This window comes from Platalea leucorodia, assembly GCF_965183815.1.
Source record: "Platalea leucorodia genome assembly, chromosome: 12".
NCBI lineage: Eukaryota > Metazoa > Chordata > Aves > Pelecaniformes > Threskiornithidae > Platalea > Platalea leucorodia.
In genome coordinates, this window is record NC_138834.1 from 16,021,453 (window position 1) to 16,043,838 (window position 22,386).

Here is a 22,386-nt window from a genome sequence, read left to right on the forward strand (position 1 = left end):
TTATTCTTAGTAGGCATCTAGAAGGAGGCAAAGGGAAAAAGGAGTTGATCACCTGTTGCCATGTAAACCAAATTCAATTCATCATAGACTTTCTCCAGGACACAAGATCTGGTTTCATGATGTGAAGGAACAGACCAGGAGGGATGCAGCTGTGATTATATCCCTCTGTCACGCAGGTCTGTGCACAGTATTTAATCCTTTTACGCTAGGTCTGCATAAGCAGCGGCATAGATAACTGCTGTGCTAGGAGAACAACATTCCCTTCCCCAAGGGATGCCAGCAACATAAGAAGTCACTTAATTAGACTCTCAGGCCACTGAGCTTTTGGAACAGAAGCTTTGCCAATTAATTTTCCCTCATCTGCAGCAAATCTTTTTGTTAGTTTTTTTTTTTTCCCCCCCAGCATCGTTCATCCATCATAATCACCTGCCGCTTGCAGAGCAAAATCTTCATTCTCTTTTTTTCTTCTTCTTTTTCTTCTTCACAACTCCTGGCAACACCGAGCTCTCTGTATGATTGCTGTCCTGTCTCTCACGTTGTGCATTTGCAGACACCAATCGTGGCAAATCTTCACTGATCTGGTCACACTCTGCCGAGTCTATTATTTTCTCTTGAATATTGTTCTCTCCCCTGATTTTCTTTTTCTTCTTTTTTTTCTGGCTGTGCTCTACATAACCCTGACTCTGATCCCGGCTGGAATCCTGAGACAGTGCAGGAAAAGCACTTTGCTTCAGAATGTCTGTGGCTGACACAGCAGCCTCCTGGTATCTTTGCCACTCTTGGTCACTATCCGTGTCACTGGAATGGCAACAAAAGGAAAGGAAGTTATGTTACGCTTTTGCCTTCAATTCACCCAAAGCACAAACGGCGGAGTAATCTAAGATGAGAACACCTGATAAACACCCAGCGGCTCTGGGACTGCAATACAAGTTAGCATTTAACCAGTTTGAAGGCTGAGGTGTTCTTTACACATACTAGGAAGGGAAAGAACATCTCCCACAAACATTTCCAGTTTCCCGGCACTAAGAAAAGAAACAAAAAAAATCTGCTCTAGTCAAATACAGGAGTCATAAATAGACACTTCTCAAGCTCTTCAGCTTCCTATTCCCTTGCGGGAGTCCCAGCTGCCTCTGAAATGTGGGGTGCAATAGTACTTCAGGAGCAAAGCAGCTGACAGCACCTCACCTGGAGCTAGATGGCTGTCTCCTCCTTGCTGCAGGGCAAGGCTCCGATTTCCCAGAGTCTCCTGGGACAGAGGAAGAGAAGAGGCGAAAACCTAAAATATGGAAAAGGGAATTTTAGCCACGATATAAAACAGAGGTGAAAGCAATCAACAGCAACCTCCCTGGGAAGCCTCGCTGCTGTTACTGCATTGCTATACAATTGCTGACAGCCATTATTTGGGACTGTCTGAGAGGAATTAGGGCACAGAGATCACAGCTTCAAAGTAACAGCCTTCACGGACGCTAACAGAAATTCTTCTGTTGCAAACGGTTATCAGTCAGTTGGGTGTGCAGCTGGCAACGGACAGGACCCATTCCACTTGTCATCATTTAACTAACAGTGCCACAAAACAGCCGCAACGGCTGTGACTAGAGCTCACCATCATCCGCAGGGTCAGACTGTTGCACAGAGGTTTGTGAAGGTCCTGACGAGTCCTTCAGGACAGTGATGAAACTAAACAGAAAACCCCAGTCAGATCTTAATACAGGTTTACGCAAACTGAGCTAAAGTTGGGTATTTCTAGGAAACAAGACTATAGGGAAATGTTACATAGCTTCTTACTCTTTTCTCAGTGAAACTCTCTCAGCTTTCAGAGCAGACCATGCCCGCTCTCCTCAGCGAAGCACGCCGCAAGAATGACTTAAAAGCAGCATTTCTAAAGCCAGCTCTAAACACCAGGAATTCTAGTTCTCCAGGGCCATATTTACACAACAAGTAAGTGGCAGCCCCGTCAGAGGCATACTACCAGCACAACCCTGACTCAGGTATTGGTTTAGGTTGTAAGAATAAATGAAAGATTCTCATGCTGGCCTTTAAATGATGAAAGCGCTAAGACGCCCAAATTCTACTTTTTCCTCCCCATAACCCATTCACGACAGAGGCAAATGCACAGGGAGCCTTAACCAGAAGAGCACAGCACATGGGGCAGGTTAGTTCACAGAATATTGGAAGTTTGCATTATGTACAGCAATGAAGGCGACAAAAGAGAAACAACTTCTCCCCTCTATCCAGGCTGCACTCAGATCTTGAACTTCCTGGTTTTAGCACGCAAAAGCATCCGTGTACTTGACCCATGGAACAAACTTCTTTAGGATTGCTTGCCAGTACCTGTCTAGCATTGCTCCCAGTTTCTTCGCAACATGGGCTCTGAATTCTGGCGTCGTCTGTAACTCATTTCCATCCTCATCGTGACCGTTCACCTCACGCCTGTTTAAAATAAGAATAATGATAATCTCTTTCAAGGCCAATAATGTCTGGTGCTCTCGCCCAAATAGGAGATAAGGGACTGTAAAATCCCTACCCTCTAATAATCAATTCATACTTGATGGGAAGACTGCTAAGAAAGATGGAAAACAGCTCAGTAGTAACAGCTCAGTTCCCAAGAGAGAGCTAAACATTATTTTGCCATCTCCGTCACAGTTAGTTAGTAATTGGATGATTTTTCTTATTGAAATAGCCTAGAAAAGCAAATAAACTGTGTCAGGACATCCCTTCTCTTGCATGTAGCTCCTGTGTATGTCGCCATAATTCATGCAAAACATGTCCCAGGAGAGATGATTTTATTAAGTTGCCTGGCAGACAGCCTTCGAAACTGAGCCTACAGAAATGCTGCAAACTTAGGACAGCATCACCTCCACTGCAAGGCTCCTAATTCAGGTGTTGCTTTCCAGCTGACGAACGCTTGCCATTACAACTGCAACATTTTTTGAAGAAAAAGATTTTTTTTTTTTTATATGTAACTGTACCAATTCCTTCATGGGACACTTGCAGAGTTGGGAGATTTCTGACACTTGGAACTAATGCTGTAACTGACAGCAGCAGTAAGTTTTCAACTTCTATATTCCCCCACTACTAGAGGGATGAGAAATGTACTTAAAAAAACTATTAGCTTTTTCAGATTTAAGCATCATTTCAGATTACGGTTGGACTAATTCCAAAACCAGGACAGGCCCTTCCAGTAGGAAGCATCACAGGCCATTAACTGTAAGTAGTACAAATACAACATACATTAATTTTTTCTTCAGTGAAACATAAGTCTGAAACCAGAAGCACAAATACCTTAGGCTAGGCTGAGCGGGCTGTAACTGATCCTTTTTAAAGCCACCTGACAAAGGAAGAAGTAAAGGCAAGTTTAAAAGACCTGTGACCAGGACCTCTTTATTCTCCTTCTGCCACATGGGATTTTACAGCACCAAGAATCCCGCTGGACAGACAATCCGCGCCCACCCTCGGGGGAAAGCAGGGATGAGGGGAAAGGGAAACTTCCCGCCGGCCAGGCTGCAGCAGAGCCCCTGCCCGGGAAGGGCGCTGGCCCCGGCAGGAGGCCGCGCACGGCCCCGGCACAGCCCGCCGCGGGGCGGCCGGGCCGAGCACCCCTCCCTGCGCCCCGCCTGCCGCCGGCACCGCGGCAGGGAGGTGCCCCCGCCGCGCCACCGCTCCCCCGGGGCGGCCCCGGGGCAGGAGGAGCTGCGGAGGGGCCGGGCCCGGCCCAGACCGGGCGGGGAGGGCAGGACACGCCGCCGCTGCGGCGGGCGAGCAGAGCCCAGCTGGCCGCCGACCCTCACCGCCGCGCGGCTCCGCCCGCACCGCCGCCGCCGCCTGCGCGGCGCAGTCCCAGGCCGCCTCCCGGAACCGCGCCGCCGCCTCGCCGCTGCTGTCCGAGTCCGAGTCCGTCTCTAGGCCCGAGCCGCCACTGGGCGCCGCCATCTTGAAGGCGCCGCGGCCGCGGGGCACGCCGGGCGCTGTAGTCCAGCCGGGCGGCCGCGGAGCACGCTGGGGGCTGTAGTCCGCCAGCGCCGCCTCCGGCAAGATGGCGGCCAGGCCTCCCCAGAAACCACGCACGCCCGGGGAGGGGCGTGTAAACGGCGGGAGCCAGGAGCGGCGGGGTGTGCTACCCGCAACCGCGAGACCCCGGGAGAAAGGAATATTCACGCTGGATACTTGGACCAGCCTCCGGAGGCGAGCGGGGCAGACGGTGCCGCCGGTGCCGAGGGACCCGCGAAGGGCAGCGAGGGGACGCGGGTGGCCCGACCGCTGCTTCCCGCTGCCCGTTCCTCGGGTTGGTGCTGCCGGAGGAGCGGTGTCCCCGGGTGGGAAACTGCCGACAGCAAACGCGGCTTGTTTTCGCGTCCGTCTGTGGCTGAACAGCCGCCTTGCACGTGTGCCGTACAGGCAAACGCCTTCAGGCAACAGCTCACGCAAAATAAGAGTGAAAAACACACTGACGCTACCAGAAAGCCCGTATCGCTTTTGTGTTTGTAGAGAAAGAAAGAATACTTGGCATTAAAGAATAAGGATGCGGAAAGAGTGAGCGACTGTAATAAAATTCTCAGCGCTTTACCACGCTTTGTGAGATGGTGATTTCACTGCTTCAGAAATACTGGCGGCACGCAGATGCGGTTTTTGGTGGCGAGTCAGACATTCTTGTGTCGTAGACGGCACAAACATTTTCCACCATGAAAGCACGAGATAGGATGGGATCCATCGGCTGTAGGAAGTTATCTTTCAAAGGCAGGTGAGAAAAGATACCAGGCACACAAGATTCATAGAGAGATGTGAAATGTGCCAGGCAAAAAGCATCTAATTCCCCCAGCTCTGGCAGGGGAAAGAAAAGACGCATCTCCTCTGCCTGTGCCTGTTGCAGCTGCTTTGTCCATAAATACAGAATGACAAGTTCCCAGGATAACAAACTGACCTCCAAAAAAGCATTACATCTTTAGCTCAAAAACCTGAAGACTGCATGGGAGATGTTCTGTTTAGCGCTCTTAATCAGCTTGCCTTGGCGGCTCCTTCATCGTGGCCTAACGATCCTCTTCTGGCCGTTTCCTTCCCGCCGGCTGCGAGAGGCACGGGACGGCTGTAACAGACTGTGACCGCCTTTCAGCTCCATTATTTGCCTTCAGGGATGTCGAGCGCCAGATGCTTCAAAGCATGTTTTACTCAAGCAGATCAGGCAACGCTCAGCGTGCTTACAGGCCTACTTTTTGAAACACGGCAGTTTCCAGAGACAGGATGCCGAAAAAACCAAACACATGCATGAAACGTAGCAGAAATAGCGGTGCGCTCTCCCGCCTTTCTGGTGCGGCGTTGAAAACAGAGAAGCGAAATGAGCAGAAGCTCTTGGAAATGGCTCTTGCTGAACAAACGCCAAAGGCCACAGACAGATAGGAACTCTTCCGCATGGAAATTTCAAGGAAAGAAGAGTATTCCCAAATGTGATTTAATACTAAATTAAGATACCATTGGGTTGAAAATACAAGTAAAACGGGGAGAATCTATGAGAAAAATACTGATAAGGCATTCAAGGACTTGGATTCCTGATACACGTATGGTTTCCGCAATTAAGAGTTTCAGGAGGGGGTTTGTGTGTACCGTAGATGTCAGCATTATGTGACTTAGATCATGAAAGAGTGAATTAATCAAAGTGATGTATTCTCATGCACACCACGAGAATGAACTGGCAACCAGGGCACCAGGTTTTTCTAACCCTAAGCAATTACTGGCTACCAGCTACACTGAAGAACGATACACATATCGCCATTAGAATATACCTACTGCAAATGATATTTCTATTATGCACGTGATATATAACTCTTTGAAAGCTAACTTCTTAGCTGCAGTAAGGAAAGTATTCCCTTGCATCACTTATTATTGCCATTCCATGTAATTATTCTTTGCCAGTGGGAGTAAATCTGCATGTCCCGCATATATTCTCCAGCCGACCTACTGTTTTAAAGAAGTCTGTTCCCCTCCTATTAACCTTAGCTGAAAACAAGATTAAAATTTTCATTCTCTTCTTGTACACCACCCTTTCCATTCATCCAATCTTATTCATTGCCTGTCTCTGGATCTTTTCCATGTTAAAAAGAAAACACTTGCTAGAAGTGGAACAGGGGTACTGTAAATAACTCGCTATAGAAATGCATAGTAGCATCATTCCATTCTTCTGAGACGTAAAACATAAATAAAATGTTAAAATTATCACTGGGCAGTGAAAATACTCCCTGGCTATGTCATTTACAGCAGTAACTGTATTGCTTTTCAGATTGCTTTAGTTATCCTATGATACCAAACCATAAAGACTGTTCTGAGCATTACTTATTCCCATGATTATAATACCAAAAATCAACCTTTTTTTACTTTTTATAGTGAAATTCTTTTGACTCTAGACATACATGGTGACTAGTCTCAGCTGGTCCAAATTTCAGCAGCTCATCCTTGTTTTAATCAGCATCTGGAGGATACCACTTACACCTTTGGGGCCTTGTTAACTTCTTATCAATCTGATCCTACACTGAGATGCCGAATTTTTGCCTGAATGCTGAAGCTGTGCCAAACCGTGCTGCTTCGCTGTCTTGTTGAAAGTGCGAAAGCCTGCTTTGTTCGAGAAATGTTCACAGACAGCAGATACGCTGCTAGTGCGGGCAGGACAGCTTTACGTGTGTCCTAATGCCTAAGCAATATCATTTTCAGATACCATCTTCATCTTCACCTCACCTACAAATTTTCCAGTGTGCTACATCAACGTGTATGGCAATTCCAGCTGGATGACCGCTTTGCCATGGGTTTTGCCGAGCCTATGGGCTACTGAAAGCAGTAGGAAGGCTCGGCACAGCTGTGGTTTTATGCTGCTGAACACTTCCTGGCCTGCACGTTCCAGCCTTCCGACGGGAGCTGCGCAGTCTCAGGCCACCTCAGTCAGCAGACAGGCCTCAGGCAATATCCGTCCGCTCTTTGCTAGGCCTCCTTGGCGCTAACCTCCCTCCTCTTCTGACCTTAGCTATGCCCTCGTAAGACCTGCCTTTAGCGGGAGACCCTGGTTTAGGATTCACCCATTCTCCACTGTACAACAAGCAGCACTTTCGCGCTGTTTTCTGCCTCAGTGTCCTCAGAGCAGGGACAAACCCTTCAGAGGTGCCCGCTCCATCGCCCTTCTCAGCTCTGACCTCTCCCTCAGGCACCCGGTCTCCTCTTCTCCCTCCCTTTTGTCCCTCTCTCCATCTTTGCGGTTTCTCGCAGCTGTGTAAATACCTTTATAATTTGAACATTTTGCTTCCCTCAAAGCTGCTGCCTCCCTTCCTTCCCTGCTCGGGCCGAACGTCTGCCGCCGCTGACGATATGTAGTTTTCGCTCTTTTCAGAGGCAGGCGTTTGGACACGGCCCCCGCGACGCCTCACCGCGAGCAGGCGGCAAAAACGCGATAAAAACAGAGCTAAAAGCCGCAGGCGGGGGTCGCGGTGGCGGTGACCGAGCGCGGGCTGCAGCCGCCGCCAGCGCCCCGCACCGACCCCGTTCCCCGGCTGAGGTAACAGCGGGCCGGGTTCGGCGGCTCGGGGGAAGGCAGGCAGGGCAGCCCCGGGGCGCGGGGGAGCCCCGGGCGGGCGGAACGCGGCCCCGCGGCCCGGCGCGGCGGCGGGGAGGCCGGTCCCTTCCGTCAGGGCCGGGCTTCCGGGCGATCAGGTGACGGCGGCCGCTGGCAGGGGAGCGGCTGCGGGGCTGCCGCGGGGGAGCAGCGAGAGCCGCGGGTGAGCCGAGCCGAGCGGATCCCGGCTGGTGGCGGAGGGCGGGGGGAGCCGAGGGCGGGCGGCGGCCTTGAGGCGCGAAGGGAGCGGGCCGGGGCCGAGCCGCGCCCGGGGGCCGCGGGAAGGCCGGAGCCGCCTGCGCCCGTTTGAAGCGAGCGGGGCGGGGGCGGCCGGAGCGGGGCGGGGGCGCCGCGGGAGCCCCGGCCTCGGCCAGCCCGGCTCCGGTCCCGGTCCCGCAGCGCCGGGGCCCCCGCAGCGCCCCGCGGGCCCGCCGTGGGCCGCCCCGGCTGCCGGGGCTCCGGCCCGGGCTTCGCCGCCGCCGCGGCGCGCAGGGCCCGGCGCCGCCCGCCCGGGTTTTCCTCCGAGATCCCCGGTGGTCGCGGCCGGGCGGGGCCGGGCCCCCTGCGAGGAGAAGCGCCCGTGTAGGGCAATGTCTGGCTCCAGCTACGGTCGCAAAGCGGCAGCTTCTGGGACGTGCCATTTTTTAATTTTTTTTTGTGTGTGTTGCGAATTGCTTATTACTTCTTAAACCGCATCATAACTATTGTATTTTACTTTATTTTTATATTTTGCTGCTAACCCGGTTCGCCCACTTAAAGGGCATTTAATGTTTTACGTAACGCTCCGAACCAGGAAAATGCTCAGGCAGCATTACCCAACTGGTTATATCAGTTTTCTTTTTCTTTTTTTTTTTATTCCTTTGGACTCTATGAGGTAAGAGGATAAAAGCTTTGTCTAAAGATCTGTGCAACGCTTTCTTGGAGTCCATATTATACTTTTATGGAATGGTTAAAAAGAATTACTTTAATCACTTGCTTTTTTTGATAGTTTCTAACACTGTCTTGCATTTGTGAGGTGCATTGAATCCTCAGAGTTGCCAGAACAGCTTTTCAGCAGGGCTCTTATCCTGGAAGCAGCGACTGTAACACAGACGTACATAGCAGAATCCCAGCTAATGAAATGAGGCCAGGCAAGGGCACGTTGCTCTGTAAGGCAAGCGGCTGATTTTGCAAGGGATCACGCCAACTTCTATGTTGGGACCCCTTCATGGTAGTACTAAACAGTGGGCACCTGATGCTGTACAGGTTACAGGAAGTGAAAAGATGAACTCAGAAAATGTTTCCGAGGTGTTAAAATGTAACATGTTTGGGGGACAGAATAGAGGAAAAAGGTAGTGAGAGATAAACGTGTATTTAATGATTAACAGTAGGACTTCAGTCCTGTGTTTGCTAAGAACATCTAAAAATGACTGTCAAGAAGTAAATGTACTTTCTTCTAGGCACTGTCAACAATTATCAACTAAGGTTACCTGATTGTTTTACTTGAAGTCCGGGCAATTGTAATAGGTTAAGAATCCGATTTTTGTTAAATTTATGAGTGGGTGTATTTATATAAGTGCTGAGTAATAGCTTTAGATTTAGATAGAATTTCTAATGTTGATATTCCTGTTATAAAATTTGTTGTATGTGTCTGAAAATTATTTTTCTTATCACTACAGTGACAATGTAATCTGACAAGTTTTCCTTTTGATTGAAACGGCAAAAAGTTCAGAAACTAAATCAGAACTTGTTTCACAAACAAACTAGATTTGGATTATTTCAATTTCAGTAATCCTAAATAAAGTAAGATTCGTTAGGAAAGAAATATGGAAAAGTGTCTTTCTAGTGGAAATTTTATAGTACAAACTTGCACAGTGGCCATTTGGGTCGCATTTTCCTGGTGCGCAGTTGCTCGCACTAGATTTATAGATTCAGTTTTTAAAGTATTTGAGTAAAATTTCTTTCTTATTGCCTGTTAGTGAGATTTATATGCAGTATTTACACACAGTACATAGACCTTACCAGTTTCCTGCACTTACTTCTTTCGTGGGCCTCCTGTGCTCTCAGTTGTCATGAACCGTTCAGGTCCCAGCGTGCCACCTGCTTCTCGGAGGTCCGGTCTCACCCTCTCTTTTAGCCATGCTTATTCTTTAGGTAACTCCGTGGGATTTGTGCTGGATCCCTAAACATGTATCTTTGCTTCCATGTCTTCTTCATGCTCCACCAGACCTTTTTCATTTAGGAAGACTACTTGAAAATAGGTTCTCTGGTTTTTAACCATTCATCTGTTGCCACTCTTGGTTCTTGGATGTAGTAAATATCAGCGATTCAGTCCTTTTCAGAACAACCTGTTGGGATATCATAGGGGTCATGATTTAGAGGAAATAAACAGCTAATAGAGATGGCTTTTAAGTAACAAAGATACTGTTTTCCTTTAAGTATCTAGAAAGCGAAGAAGCAAGAAAGAAAAAAGGTCTTTGAATGCTTACAGTTAGATCACAGCTGATTTTTATATCCTTTCACTCATTTTGTTGGCTACTCATCATGCGCCTAGGGTTGATTTGGAGGCCTAATCTAAAGGACAAGGGTTTAGCAAGCCTGGACTGGCATCTCTAAATTCTGTTTACTTAACCCCAAAAGTCATGTTGTATCCCAGTGTACTCACAGTCTTCCTTCTGAACTCTAAATCAAAACGAAAATGGGGTTGGTTTGGCCTGTTGTGTTGGTTGGTTTGGTTGGGTTTGTTTTTTTTAGTTTGTGGTTTGCTTGTGGTTTGGGTTTTTTTCCCCCTAAAAAGTTTTGTCTCAGAGTTTAAGTAGTTCAAGTGACATTTGAACAATTTTGAGCTTGTTCTGCACTGGGAACAAGTTGAATTTGCAGTTGAACTTCTGCTTTAGGATTCACAGGCTGCTGACAAGTGACACAATATATGATTATCGAATGTAAGTTGCTCACTGGGTGCTGTTTCACGCTTGCTTCTCTGTATACGTGCAGCGTGATTTGCAGATGGACAGACCCCGACAGCACTTGTTACAGACCTAGTTATGTTAAACAGTGTTCCGCGGACAAAAGCAAATGTTGGAGAAGGCTTTTCAGAATAAGATTGATTATTTTTATTATTGTGTTTTGATATATTTTTGATACTTCAAATTGGTTACATCCTAATAGGTCATCGGGCCCAATCAGCCTATGGAGAAATAATTAGGAGAGGATCCCAGTACAGACGAAGGAATGACCACCTTCTAGGAGAGTAGCTGCAGCGCCTGTTGCGTTACATCACCTTGGTCTTTCTTCTGTCTCAGCCATCTTTACTCCATTACATTACTGATATTCCTATGGATTTCTCTCTCATCTTTCTTCCTAACTTAATGATTTATTTTTCGTAGTTACTAAAAGCTAAGGGTTTTTTAAGTAGGTTGTGTGGAGATACAGATTTTATCTTCTTGATGAGGCTCCACATTTCTGGTGTTAAATGTATAGAATGTAATTTGGATAAAGGACCTTTTTCCCCACATTGGTTTTAGAAATTAATTTATTTGCCTCTTCTACATGTTCTCCTTGTGTTATATGCCCAGATATAAGAGCCAGACATTTCTTGTGCCCATTCCATAAAATGATGCTGGTGTTTTTTACAACGTGTTGAACTCCTTAGTTTTAAGGAGGTTTTCTTGATGTTGATATCAATTCCCAGCAAATATATATAGGTACAAGTTGGTAAGTTTTCAAGCATTACTACTGAGCAAGATAGGCTGAAGATTCTGGTAGTAAGGATGTGTGAAAATTGCAAGTGTCTTTAGCGTATAGTTTGTGGGCTGGCAGCATTTCCATCTGCCTCGAACTGACATGAATTTTTTTGTACCATAAACTGTGTTGCTGCTGAGTGTAAATGAAGTCATGGTGTGAAATGCTAAGAGTCAGCAGTGCTGAAAGCAATGTACGTTAAAGTACAGCATCTGCGAATACAAAGCTGCCCTTCTGGGACACCGTGCAAAATGATGTAACTGAGTGAAAAAGCTCTGCAAAAATACATTTTGCTTGCTGGAATTGAGTGTCTTCACAGCAACACCTTCACGAGGCTTGAGCATGATGCTTTCTTGACCGTGCAGTGGGATCGTATTGTATGAAAAAAGCTGTTGACAATAACAGCTAGAGATACTGAGGTTTTATTTTGCTGCCCTGCACCTGTGCTTCAGCACTGCTACAAAGAGGGAACGCTAAGGAAAGCCTTTAATGCTTGTAGGGTAAGTTTGCAAAGAAATTAGCTTCTGAAAAATTCAGGCTGCCCTTTTAAAATGCTTAACTGTTTGTACACTTGCAAAAAGTTCAGATAATCACCTGTTTCTTTCTCACAACCTTATCTAACTATTCATATCCCTGCACCAGCAACATGATGTCAGAGTTTCATGAAAAGCACAGTGGAATATTTTAAACATTTTTGGTTTGGTGAATTAATTTCTGTAACTGCTGAAACTCTCTTAGTTCTTGGACTAAAATTCTTGTACTGGTAAAAGTGTTTGTTTCTGGAAGTGTAAATGCCTTGTGCTGAGTCTCAAAGTTTTGGGTACTGTGGAGTTTGCATATCAAGGAATTAGCCTGTAGAGGTTGTCGCTACTGAAATAAAATAAGTGGTGTTCTTTGATAAATATGATGATGTTAATGAGAGGTGAAAGCATGTAAGGAAAATTAAAGCACGTTAAAGTAAAATTTTTAGTACTTCTGCATTACTACTAGATTAGAAATGTTTGACAGCCATATCAACACACTGCTGTGATACCAGCCATATACTGCTGACGAGACAAATCAAGTACTAAGCCACCTTTGCTTGCCATTATTATCATTAAAGTTCCAAACTAATGAAGATTGAACTTAAAGCCATGCATTAAGTCAGCCTGTCCAAACTGTGAATTGCTTCATGATTAAATCCTATTTTAGACTGTACTCACAGTTATAACTTGCACTGAATTTTGGGAAGAGCATGTATGACTAGGTGAGCTCATTCTTCTCATAGCAAAAGGCGTTTATGAGAAAATACGATGGTTTTGTTTTGGCTGTGGCTCTCAGTTGCTTATCAGTAACTTTAAAATACAGGTCACATATCTGCCAGGTCATACTACAGGACTTTAAAGTAGCTTAGTTTCTAAAAAAAGATCGCTCTTAGCTATGTTAAACAAAAACCGTCAACAATAGGATTCAAGTGCTTCTTAGATGAATCACTGCCAGTTTGGAACAGGACAAGAATGCAATGTTATAATGTCAAGAAGTTGTTTGTTTTGTTTTGTTTTGTTTTTTTTCCCCTCCCTTTCTCACTGCTAGGATTCCAACAGGAAAATTTTCTTGACCTTGTATCTGGGTAGCTCTTGAGGATGGCAAGCAAAGGACCCGCGACTTCTGCATCAACAAAGAACTCCAGTACTGGAGGGACCAGTGGCAGCAGTAGCAGTAATGGTGCTGGGGACAATGCTAATCAGGACAACACTTTCGAATGCAACATCTGTTTAGACACTGCCAAGGATGCAGTTATCAGCTTGTGTGGACATCTCTTCTGGTAAGTACTCAAGCCCCCACGGATAAACCAGAACACCGTATATCTCTCTGATCACATGAAAGCCTATGATTTTTATAATTCTAGATGTCAAATAAAATGTCTTGTATAAAATTAGTAAGGACATGCTTTTGGTTTAGGAGCAGTTTGGTTTTGCTCCTCAACTGCTTTTCTTTGCTCATGTCCCAGGGAGTGGGCTTCTTGCATCTTAAACTTCCTATACTTCTGGATTGTTTCGTAAAAGCAAACCAACAAGCGGCCCCTCATAGACAGTTCAGTGTTCGTTGATACGTGTGTTGTTTTATTTGTGCTCTCTGGTCTAGCGTAGATACCTTGTTCAGACCTAAATTCCTTTCTAACGTGTGCGTACCTAAACCTGCATCTGAAACGAGGTTCTGGAGGCCAAATTGTAGTTTTCATACTTCCTACAAGCTTGCTCTTTTTTTCTTTGAAACCATTAAAAAAAAAAAAAAAGATAACAAGCTTTTACGTGTGGGCTATTTCTCTTTTTCCCATGCTATTGCAGTTGTAATATGAACTTTTCAGTTCTTTGATCTGACTTGGGAATGTATCGATAAGTATAATAAGCATGCAGCATTTCTTATTTGGGTAACTTGGTCTAGAATATACTCTTTCTTGAATGTTAAGAAGTTATTAAGGATTGACATGGCCAAATGTTTTGGGGTTTTTTTTGGTTTATTTTATACAGTAGGCTAAATTATGCTCTTTAATAAAAAGAGGCCTAAAAGAGCATTTCTCTTCTGTGTAAATGTAAGTAACATCTGAAAATCCCGGTTTTTATTCTAGGAGGAGATGGGAAATCACTTGTTGATGGCATACTAAGATAAAATTAGATTAAATTATTGCACAAAATGATTTGGAAGAATGGAACCTTAAAAATAGCATGTATCTTGTCTGAATAGTGTTGCCAAGACCACTTTGAAAGCAGATGGCTGCTTAGCAGTTTTATCTGGTAGCTTGCTTCTTTGTCTTTGACCTTGTTTAAGTTCCCATATTAATTTCATCTTAAGAGTAGTTCTATATAATGGGAATTTCTCTGCCCTGAGCAACGGGGTCTGATCTCAATAGCTGACCCTGCTCTGAGCGTCAGGTTGGACTAGAGGCCTCCTGAGGTACTGTCCAGCTCAAATTATTCCATGATTCTGTGAACGTGGCCGATGTTTTAGCTGAATGTCCCTTGCGTGACTTCTTCTAAGATCCTGAAGTCTCATTACTGACATCTTCTTCACTTGCGTCTTAGCTCAGGGATATCTTTTCATGGTATCAGAAGAGAAAATCTGTACAGTAAACACTAAGATTAATTAAGCCTCTGTATGGGCCTCTGGTATGGATGAGGACCCAGGAATCAAAGGTGATATGCAGAGAATCACGTTAGCAACTTAGTTAAATTGCATGACCTGAAAAGAGCAGTGGAGATCACTCTCGGGCTGTGCTTTCAAAAATTATCTTAATGGGAGGTTATGGAACTGGCCCAGCTGGATTCCAGGATTCTGTTGTCTCCAAGCTGTGCTATTTGTGGTAGACTTTATACATTTGTCAGATCGAGTTGTCAGTAACTAATTCTATTTTCCCCTCTTTTTCTGCTCTGTGAACAAATTGTCCTGGGAATGCTCACAGTTGGCCTTGTTTACACCAGGTAAGACAGGTTTCCTTTTACTTTGTCTTTCATCAGCTCCTGTTACTCAATAAAGCCCTTGGTTCTCTGGAGTATCCCCCTCTTTTCAAACGTGCTTCTTTCTCTCCAGGGCAACCGCAGTGTGCTAATGCACCTTCACGCGCAACACCTTGCAATCTGCTCTTTCAGCAAAAAGAAAACTTAGATTCTGTTCCACTTGCCTCCCACTTCTGAGTTTCTTAAACACTGAGTACTCCCGGTTTTGGTAGGAGAATTGCAGTAGGCAGCGCACAGGGGTTTAGTTTGCAGGCTTGAGTGCTGAGTGTACTTCTTGTTTCGTATGTAGTGTTTTACACTGGGGTACAATTACAGAAAAGAGAGATGAAAGGAGGGTGTTTACACTGGCCCTTGGCCTATGCAGGACTGTTGGTATGTTTATTTCTTCATATTTTACTCCAGTGCAGTTCTGAATGTGTACACATCAGCAAGTGGATCGTAGCAGAACAGTAGCCAAAATGCCAACACTTTGGAGAGTACTTGGCACTTATTAAAATGTTTTGCTCCATGGCTTTCTGAGAAATTGCTAAAGTCTCTCTGCCTGGCTGCAAATGAGGTTTGCGTGTTGTTGTTTTCATAGTCTTTTACCAGTTTCCTTATAATTTCCTTTCTTTTAGTGGCTAGAGACCAGGCCAAACAGACAAGTGTGTCCTGTATGCAAAGCAGGAATCAGTCGAGATAAAGTTATTCCTCTCTATGGAAGAGGTAGCACTGGGCAACAGGATCCCAGGTAAGAAACTTAAATACAACTACTGTTCTGTGAAAACTAAAGATGAAACTTTAAAGTCTTAAGATGAAACTACCGAAGTGCTGGATTCACAATTTGAGATACTTTGTCAGAAGACGGATAGAACTGACATTTCTGCCAAATATTTCTGGCTTTTTCAGGGCCTGGGTTTGCACACCTCGTTTCTTGTTCAACTGGCAATTTGTTTTAATTTGAATTGGGTGTTAATTATCAGTTACAACTGGCAGGTTGCAGTGAGTGTTGTCTGACTGGAGAAACTTACATAAAATGTTCATGTCCTCAGTTTCTAGCCTTGCAATGGGACTCTTATTCAAAAGCGCAGTATCTTAACTCCGCGGTGTGATGCTGAAGGTTCATGCAGCCGGGTGGTTTCCTCACTCGCACATGGCCTCCGGCTCTGCTGCAGCGTGGCCCTGTGAGAGCATGCTCTGTGTTTGTTCTGTCTTATTAGCCAGGCTATTGCAGATGCTGTTGTCACGTATCCTTGCACTTGACCCAATTTCACAACTTCCTGCAGAGAGAAAACTCCGCCACGACCCCAAGGACAGAGACCTGAACCAGAGAACAGAGGGGTAAGTGGAAAAACAAGCTCAAGCAGATAAGTTGTTTTTATTGATGGTGGTATTTATTCATCCTGGAAGACATAACGTGTGCATGAGCTCCTGTGTGAGGATCCTATAGCTTACATTTCTTGCTCATCCCCAGTAGGTTGTTTGTGAATAATGGATAGCTGCTGTGTGGCAGAAAACTCCATTCCTATAGCACTCTTTAGCATCCCAAAGAACGGGCTAACTCGAATCATGCTTCATGAAAACAGCCCCGTGTGGCATCACTGGAAGTGCTCTTCCTGATTGTTCTCCATACATAAATACAAGGAAGACTTTGCTTTGAAAATTCTTTGTGGAAGTGTATTTCCATCAAACTATGCCTGTCATGGAAATATATAATCCACGTGTGAACTTAATTTTTTGGCACAGACAGCTGCTTGTAGCATCTCTGTGGAATTCCTGTACAGAGAATGTAGGTAACTGTTGGATACATGTTAATTTGAAGAGGGATCTGTGGTTTTGTTGAGGAGGTTATGTAGAGCGAATGTAAACAGCAGCTGGCACAGCTTGAACAGACGTGGGAGTAGGACAGACCACAGTGTTGTTTAGCGCGACGGCAGTGAGCGTGACCTGATGAAACAATGGCATATTTCTGCGTAACTCGGCCTGGGGTCCTCGGAGAGCATTTGTGTACCTCGTGCTTCAAGCAAACAACTCTGCTGGGTGTGATTAAGGAGCATTTCTCTCTTGAATGTATTGGGAGCTCAGTTGTTCTCTCTCACTGGGGAGTTGCCTTCTTATTAAATCAGTTGCTGTGCTCTGCTTGAACCTTTTAGCTGGTGCTGCCGAAACTCAGAGGAATCTGGTATGAAGACACAGCGGTAGTGATGCTGCCCTCCTGTTTCCTACAGGTGCAGGACCTGCCATGCAGAGTGCTTTGCTGTCCCTGATAGTTAATGGCAAAACACTTGAGAAGAGTCATAGTCAAAAAACTAACTCCTCAAATCAAGGATCAAGCCAGAAATGTCTGGCTTATATTATACGAGTGAGATCATCTTTGTCCTCCCACTGTTTGGAGGTGATAGACCAGAGGGTTTTTCAGAATTGGTATCACTGTTTTAATTCTGAGACTAGAGGACAGTCTGCTGGATTACAGAACATGGCGACTGCGAGCTCTCCACAGTTTTTAAACATGATGCAACTGCTGAGATTCATAAACAGGTGGCTCTCAAATAGTACACTGCTTTTATACAGTAGGATTCATCTTGATTCAGAAGCCTTTTTGACTTGATGTGGAATTTTAGCCTGGATCCCGTAGGGGCCAATGTTGTTGCATTGTAACTCTTCCTTTTTTCCTCCTTTCCTTATGTCTTGCATTCCTGCCCCAGATGACTTTACCTGCCACCTTAATTACCACCCCTCTGGTAATTTTTTTTTTTTTTTTTGGTACTGTTCTTCTCTGTAATGCTCTATGCATCCCACTGGCAATTTATCACTTTACTGAATGTTTAAATGATCCACATGTATCATGGAAATCAATGCAGATTATATTTTTACAATGCCTTTCTTATATAGCTAATAGCTATGAATACAGAATTATTAATACATTTTTAAGACATTCTAAATAATTTGGTAATGTTGATTTTTATATATTGTCAGATATATACTATTTTAAGTTGAGAAACGTTACAGAAACACTTTTGTTAATTTGTGACCTTCAAGCAAGAACTGTGGTTCCTAGTTTTCATTATATCAAACTTTTGGGTTGCTCTGGCAAGTTTGCTACCGTGTGAAACATTCTAAAACCAGGAGAACTAAGGAGGTCTTTAACAGTGGTGCGGCAGACTGAAAGTTGCCAGACAGCACGGCGCTCCTTCAGCTGTAGGAAGGCCAGCGAGAGGGAATCTCTGCACTTTTACAAAATATTCTGAAATAGGCTTTAAATGATTGGTACCTTTTTTCTCTTGTGTTGCTTTGTTCTCTGCAGGGATTCCAGGGCTTTGGGTTTGGCGATGGTGGCTTCCAAATGTCATTCGGAATTGGGGCGTTTCCCTTCGGTATATTTGCAACAGCGTTCAACATAAACGACGGGCGACCTCCTCCAGGTACCATGCATCCTGCCTTCTCCGAGACTCCTGTCACAAACAGATGTTTTACAAACTCCTTTGTAACTTTTAAACAAATAGGCTGCTAAATGACAAAACTTTCTGAAGGGTAAAGTAAATCAGTGTTGTATATAGAAACACAAAATGAGGGAAAACACCCGGTAGAGAACATAGTCTGTGTCTGACAGGTTTTGTACGAGCGCTTATATGAGGAGCAAGTTTGTCGCTTCCACACGATTTGCTGAAGGCCCTGTTGAGAGGACAGTAGAACTGGGGAGGGACAGTGGCACTGGAGACTTCTCCCCTTTAATTCACATGTCTCCTCTGGTACTCCAGCGGACTCCCTCTGAAAAACCAGACAAATTGGACTAGAGTTTCTAATAATAATAAAAAGGAGTCAGTAGGGGTGTATGAAGGAGACCCATATTTTGAAAACAGCAGGAAAGGACCATTTCCTGAAAGATGAGAAGGAAAAATTTAAACTGGTGCACTGTACCACAAAATAACGACAGCAAAGATTGCTCCTTTGTCAGAAATTTGTCTCTGAGACAGTCATCTGTATTCCACAAGAAGTAACTTTCTGGTGAAATAATTTCACTTGTTTTAATTAAGAAAAAACAGTTGGGTTACCCCAAATAGTGGCCTCGCTCTCTAAAAAATTTAGTAATCCCCAGAAAACCTCCTCCCCATCTGCACTGTAGAGAAACTGAGTCTACCTGTTTTGAGCAAGAAAAGCCACTGCCCAGGATGTTCTGGACTTCCTCTGTGAGAGGTTGTGCCTGGCCAAGCTTCTTCACCGTGTCATACGGCATAGGAATTGGGAGAAACAGAAACACATTCTTCGTGTCACACCTGTGTTGCCAAGGACCTGTGCTGCCCTTGGGTCAAATTAACTTGCTATTAGCTATACTTCAGTGTCCACTGAAAATCTGTGTGGAGGTGTGACTGAGCTATGGAGTATGTAAATATATGCTGTTGTAACAGCCGTCATTTAGCCAACTCCTTTATCTGCTTTTCATCCGTGGATTCCATACAGCACTTCCAGAAAGTGTGCTTTTCGTTAGTTCTCTCGGTCAAGGCTACACATGCAGCTTTGACCATTTTACCATTTCCTTATTCAGAGATGTTTCACCTTGATGGGGAGGAGCGCTCAGGGAGAGGTGGTAACGTTCCTTAGGACAGAAACTATGCGCTTAGCTCGGCACTCGACAGCGAACTAAGCGGTGAACTTAGCTCAGCGCTGTCCCCAGAAGTACTCTGAGCAGACCCGCCCGTACCCTGGCGCTCGGAGCTGCCTGCTGCTGTTAGTCATGAGCAGGTTTACCACGAGTCCTGCTTCAGGGAGCTGATGCTTGTCTTCCTTCTGATCTTCCAGTATGGCTGCCCAGTCTGAGGGTAGGAAATAGCAACAGTTTCTCAGCAGGTATATTCCTCGCTTATCTTTCAATTTATTAATGTACTATGTTCAGAGTATACACGATTCTGGAGAAGAGGAAGGAGCTGAACTGTTTTTTTTTTACTTCCTGTTTTCCAGCTGTTCCAGGGACTCCTCAATATGTGGATGAGCAGTTCCTATCCCGCCTCTTCCTGTTTGTGGCGCTGGTGATAATGTTCTGGCTGTTGATTGCATAAATCTTTTCCATTATTCTGTAGTTTCATGGCCAACAAGGCCACTGAAACAGTTACAAACTGCATCCCCATCCCATTTTAAACCTCTTGGTGTCTGGTTCCGTAGCTAACTATGGGCTTCAGGAATTGGTGGTACCACAGCACAATGAGGAATCTCGCATTTTGCACCAGAGTTGGAAATTAAACGTTGGTTAAGAAGCATCTTTCAGCTCAGCTATCTTGTACAGCAGGTTCCTGCCACAACCCGCGGGCCTAGCTTTGAGCTCTGCTCCTAAAAGGAGTGCTGCTTTGAAATCCTGTGCCAGTCGGTGACACCGGGTTTATGTGAAAGACGGTTGCCCCCAAGTAGAGTGGGCAGGTAAGGGAGCTTCTGCAGCGTGATCAGTATCTCACGCTTGGCAACCGCGATGGACCTGCCAGAGCTGCGGATGTTATTGAACGTCTTCGCATCAACACCCAGCCTTCAGGAAACCATCTGCAGCGCTGCTGAGACGCTGGGCACAGCACGTGATGCAAATGGAACCGGGTTTGGAGACTGGTTTCGTTTCTTGCTGTTATTTCCCGGCATGATGGAAAACCCCTCCTGAAGCGGTTCTAATGGCTGTTAGAAGAAGGGATACAAATTTATGCTGCAATTTTTTAAAGCCTGAATTTGCTGGAGCCAGACACTGGAAGATTCTCTCGTCGTGGAGCCGGGTGGGGTTGCCGAACAGTTCGATGCACCAGTCTGCCGCACCCAGCCCAGTTCCTCACTGACAAAACAGTGTTGTCTTCCCTGGTTCTGTGCAGCAGCCCGTGGCTGCGCTCATGGATAATCCCCTCCCACCTTGTCACTGTAGCTACATTTATTCTTCCTAAGGCTTTGAGACTTTCTGCGCAAGGTCATGTACTCAGAATAAAACCCTATTGCAGGTCTGAGATGAGCTTGTTTGGGGAGAGGAACAACAGGCACCTTTACCCGACTTTTGAGGTTAAACTCATCGTACTGTAAAATTACACAGGAGGAAAAACGAGACCCTGCCTTCGCTAGCACGTGCCACAGTAGGGACCATTTGGAGGAGCTGCTCTCTACAGGTGCATACAGCTACTCCATGCCACAGCAGAAAGGCTGCAGTGCAAGAGCCTCTGCGGTATCTACCAAAGATATGAATTTGGAGTGCTGGAGGAGACCACAAGCATTTATGTGCTGAGGGGAAAATATTTCAGAAGGTGAGCACTCTGTAGCCGTTTTGGAACCCTGTTGGGTACACAGCTTTAAAGAGTACTCCTGATGTATTCCTTCAGAAGAGCAGACGTGAGAGATTCCCTAGCAAGATGAACAGTTTCCTTATTCCTCTGCCTAGGCAATTCCATTTTTTTTTCTCTTATTGTTTTTAGATTCTTTTGATTCAGATCGCTGGTAGTCATAATGGTTTCCTGCAAGATGCATAGTGGGACTTCCCTGGCAATAGACAGACGACTGACAAAACAAATCAACTCCTAGAAACTGTGTTGCGATAGCCGGGGTTTTTCCAGGGTATGGAGGAGGTTCCTGGGCAGGACACCTTAATTAATTGTTGTAGAAGCTTATTTATGTAATTATAAACTGTTCACTTTTAGTATCAAGACAGAGGATGACTGAAGTTTAACTTGCCTACCTCCAAAATTCGATCTGGCAAGTAGAATGTTGCAAAGCTTCTGCAGTGTTTTGCCACATCTAGTCAAATTTATACCTGACTCGATGATAATCTGGCAGAATATATTGCTCAGCTATAAATAGTTGAAGTGGTGCTTCAGCTTTTGGCGTGTGGCACTTTTGAGAAGCTTAACTTCTTCTGCATATGGTTCTTCTCAAGCGCGTAACTTAGCAACTAGGGCCCTTTCTAGGAGAAAGGCTATTTATTGCGTTCTTAAAGCAAGCGGCTGCGGCAGGACGGCGCAGCTTTGACTCCCTGTCGTGAGCAGGCAGCACCACCTGCTGATGAAGAGGGAGAGTTCACGCGGTGGGAAGAGGGATGGGTTTCCTTCTCCTTTCGGTGTTGAGAAGCGCGATGCAAAGAGCAGAGGTTATCCGGGGAGGAGCAGGGTCTCCCTTTAAAGCCTTTTTCCGATAAAGAGGACAGAAAAGTGACTGTAAGAGGTTCAAGAGGTATTGAAACTGGTTTAACTAACACTTATGTTTTAAAATACAGAATTTTAATGGTTTGGGTTTTTTTTTTCCATCTGTTGGCGAGAGACATAATGGATTTGGACGGAGGTGGCTGCAGAAACGTGACTGAGAGTCCGTATTTTCTGGCAATCCAAGAATGAAATAGTCTAAAAGTGTTAACGCTTTTGTTCCTACCTTTTTCTCGGTGTGCTTTTTGTATCGTACCACTCCCCCCTTGTACTCGGACTGCACACAGCCCGTAATGGCTCGTTTAGTGCATTACCATTACCGTTCACTAATTTTCACTGTTGTGAAAGTGATTTAGAATTAAAAAAAAAAAAAAAATGGTTTTACATTGACCGGAGCGCGCCGCCATTCCTTTGTGCTTCGCGGGCGGCCTGAGGTGAGGCCTGAGGTGAGGCGCTGGCG

The 22,386-nt window shown here is 45.4% G+C and overlaps 2 protein-coding genes across 9 annotated transcripts; one reads left to right on the top strand and one right to left on the bottom strand.

Moving 5' to 3' along the window:
- Positions 1 to 426: 426 nt before the first annotated feature.
- LOC309596676 (protein CUSTOS) lies at positions 427 to 3,930 on the bottom strand (the record flags this gene model as incomplete). The annotated part of the gene is given in 7 exon segments (XM_082325219.1): positions 427 to 529; positions 531 to 798; positions 1,186 to 1,276; positions 1,604 to 1,677; positions 2,332 to 2,430; positions 3,283 to 3,328; positions 3,789 to 3,930. Coding segments are annotated over 7 exon segments (768 nt in total). The 3' UTR covers positions 427 to 481.
- A 3,731-nt stretch (positions 3,931 to 7,661) lies between these two features.
- On the top strand, positions 7,662 to 22,270 carry RNF185 (ring finger protein 185). 8 transcript variants are annotated; one of them, XM_082325162.1, is made up of 8 exons: positions 7,662 to 7,748; positions 12,878 to 13,109; positions 14,745 to 14,763; positions 15,417 to 15,529; positions 16,065 to 16,119; positions 18,083 to 18,200; positions 19,576 to 19,623; positions 19,735 to 22,269. In XM_082325162.1, the coding sequence occupies exons 2-8, from the start codon at positions 12,928 to 12,930 to the stop codon at positions 19,830 to 19,832; spliced, it is 633 nt and encodes a 210-aa protein (XP_082181288.1). In that variant the 5' UTR covers positions 7,662 to 7,748; positions 12,878 to 12,927; the 3' UTR covers positions 19,833 to 22,269. The 8 variants fall into 8 exon arrangements, with proteins under 8 accessions (XP_082181288.1, XP_082181292.1, XP_082181291.1 ...); XM_082325166.1 differs by having other exon boundaries at positions 7,679 to 7,748; positions 12,919 to 13,109; positions 19,735 to 22,270; XM_082325165.1 differs by having other exon boundaries at positions 7,697 to 7,748; positions 12,889 to 13,109; positions 19,735 to 22,270.
- Positions 22,271 to 22,386: the final 116 nt, after the last annotated feature.

Excerpts from the sequence above, each read along its gene's own strand:
- RNF185 (XM_082325162.1), top strand. The coding sequence starts at position 12,928 with ATGGCAAGCAAAGGACCCGCGACTTCTGCATCAACAAAGAACTCCAGT. Across the intron at positions 15,530-16,064 it reads ACTGGGCAACAGGATCCCAG|AGAGAAAACTCCGCCACGAC; the intron begins GTAAGAAACTTA and ends AACTTCCTGCAG. Across the intron at positions 18,201-19,575 it reads CGACGGGCGACCTCCTCCAG|TATGGCTGCCCAGTCTGAGG; the intron begins GTACCATGCATC and ends CTGATCTTCCAG.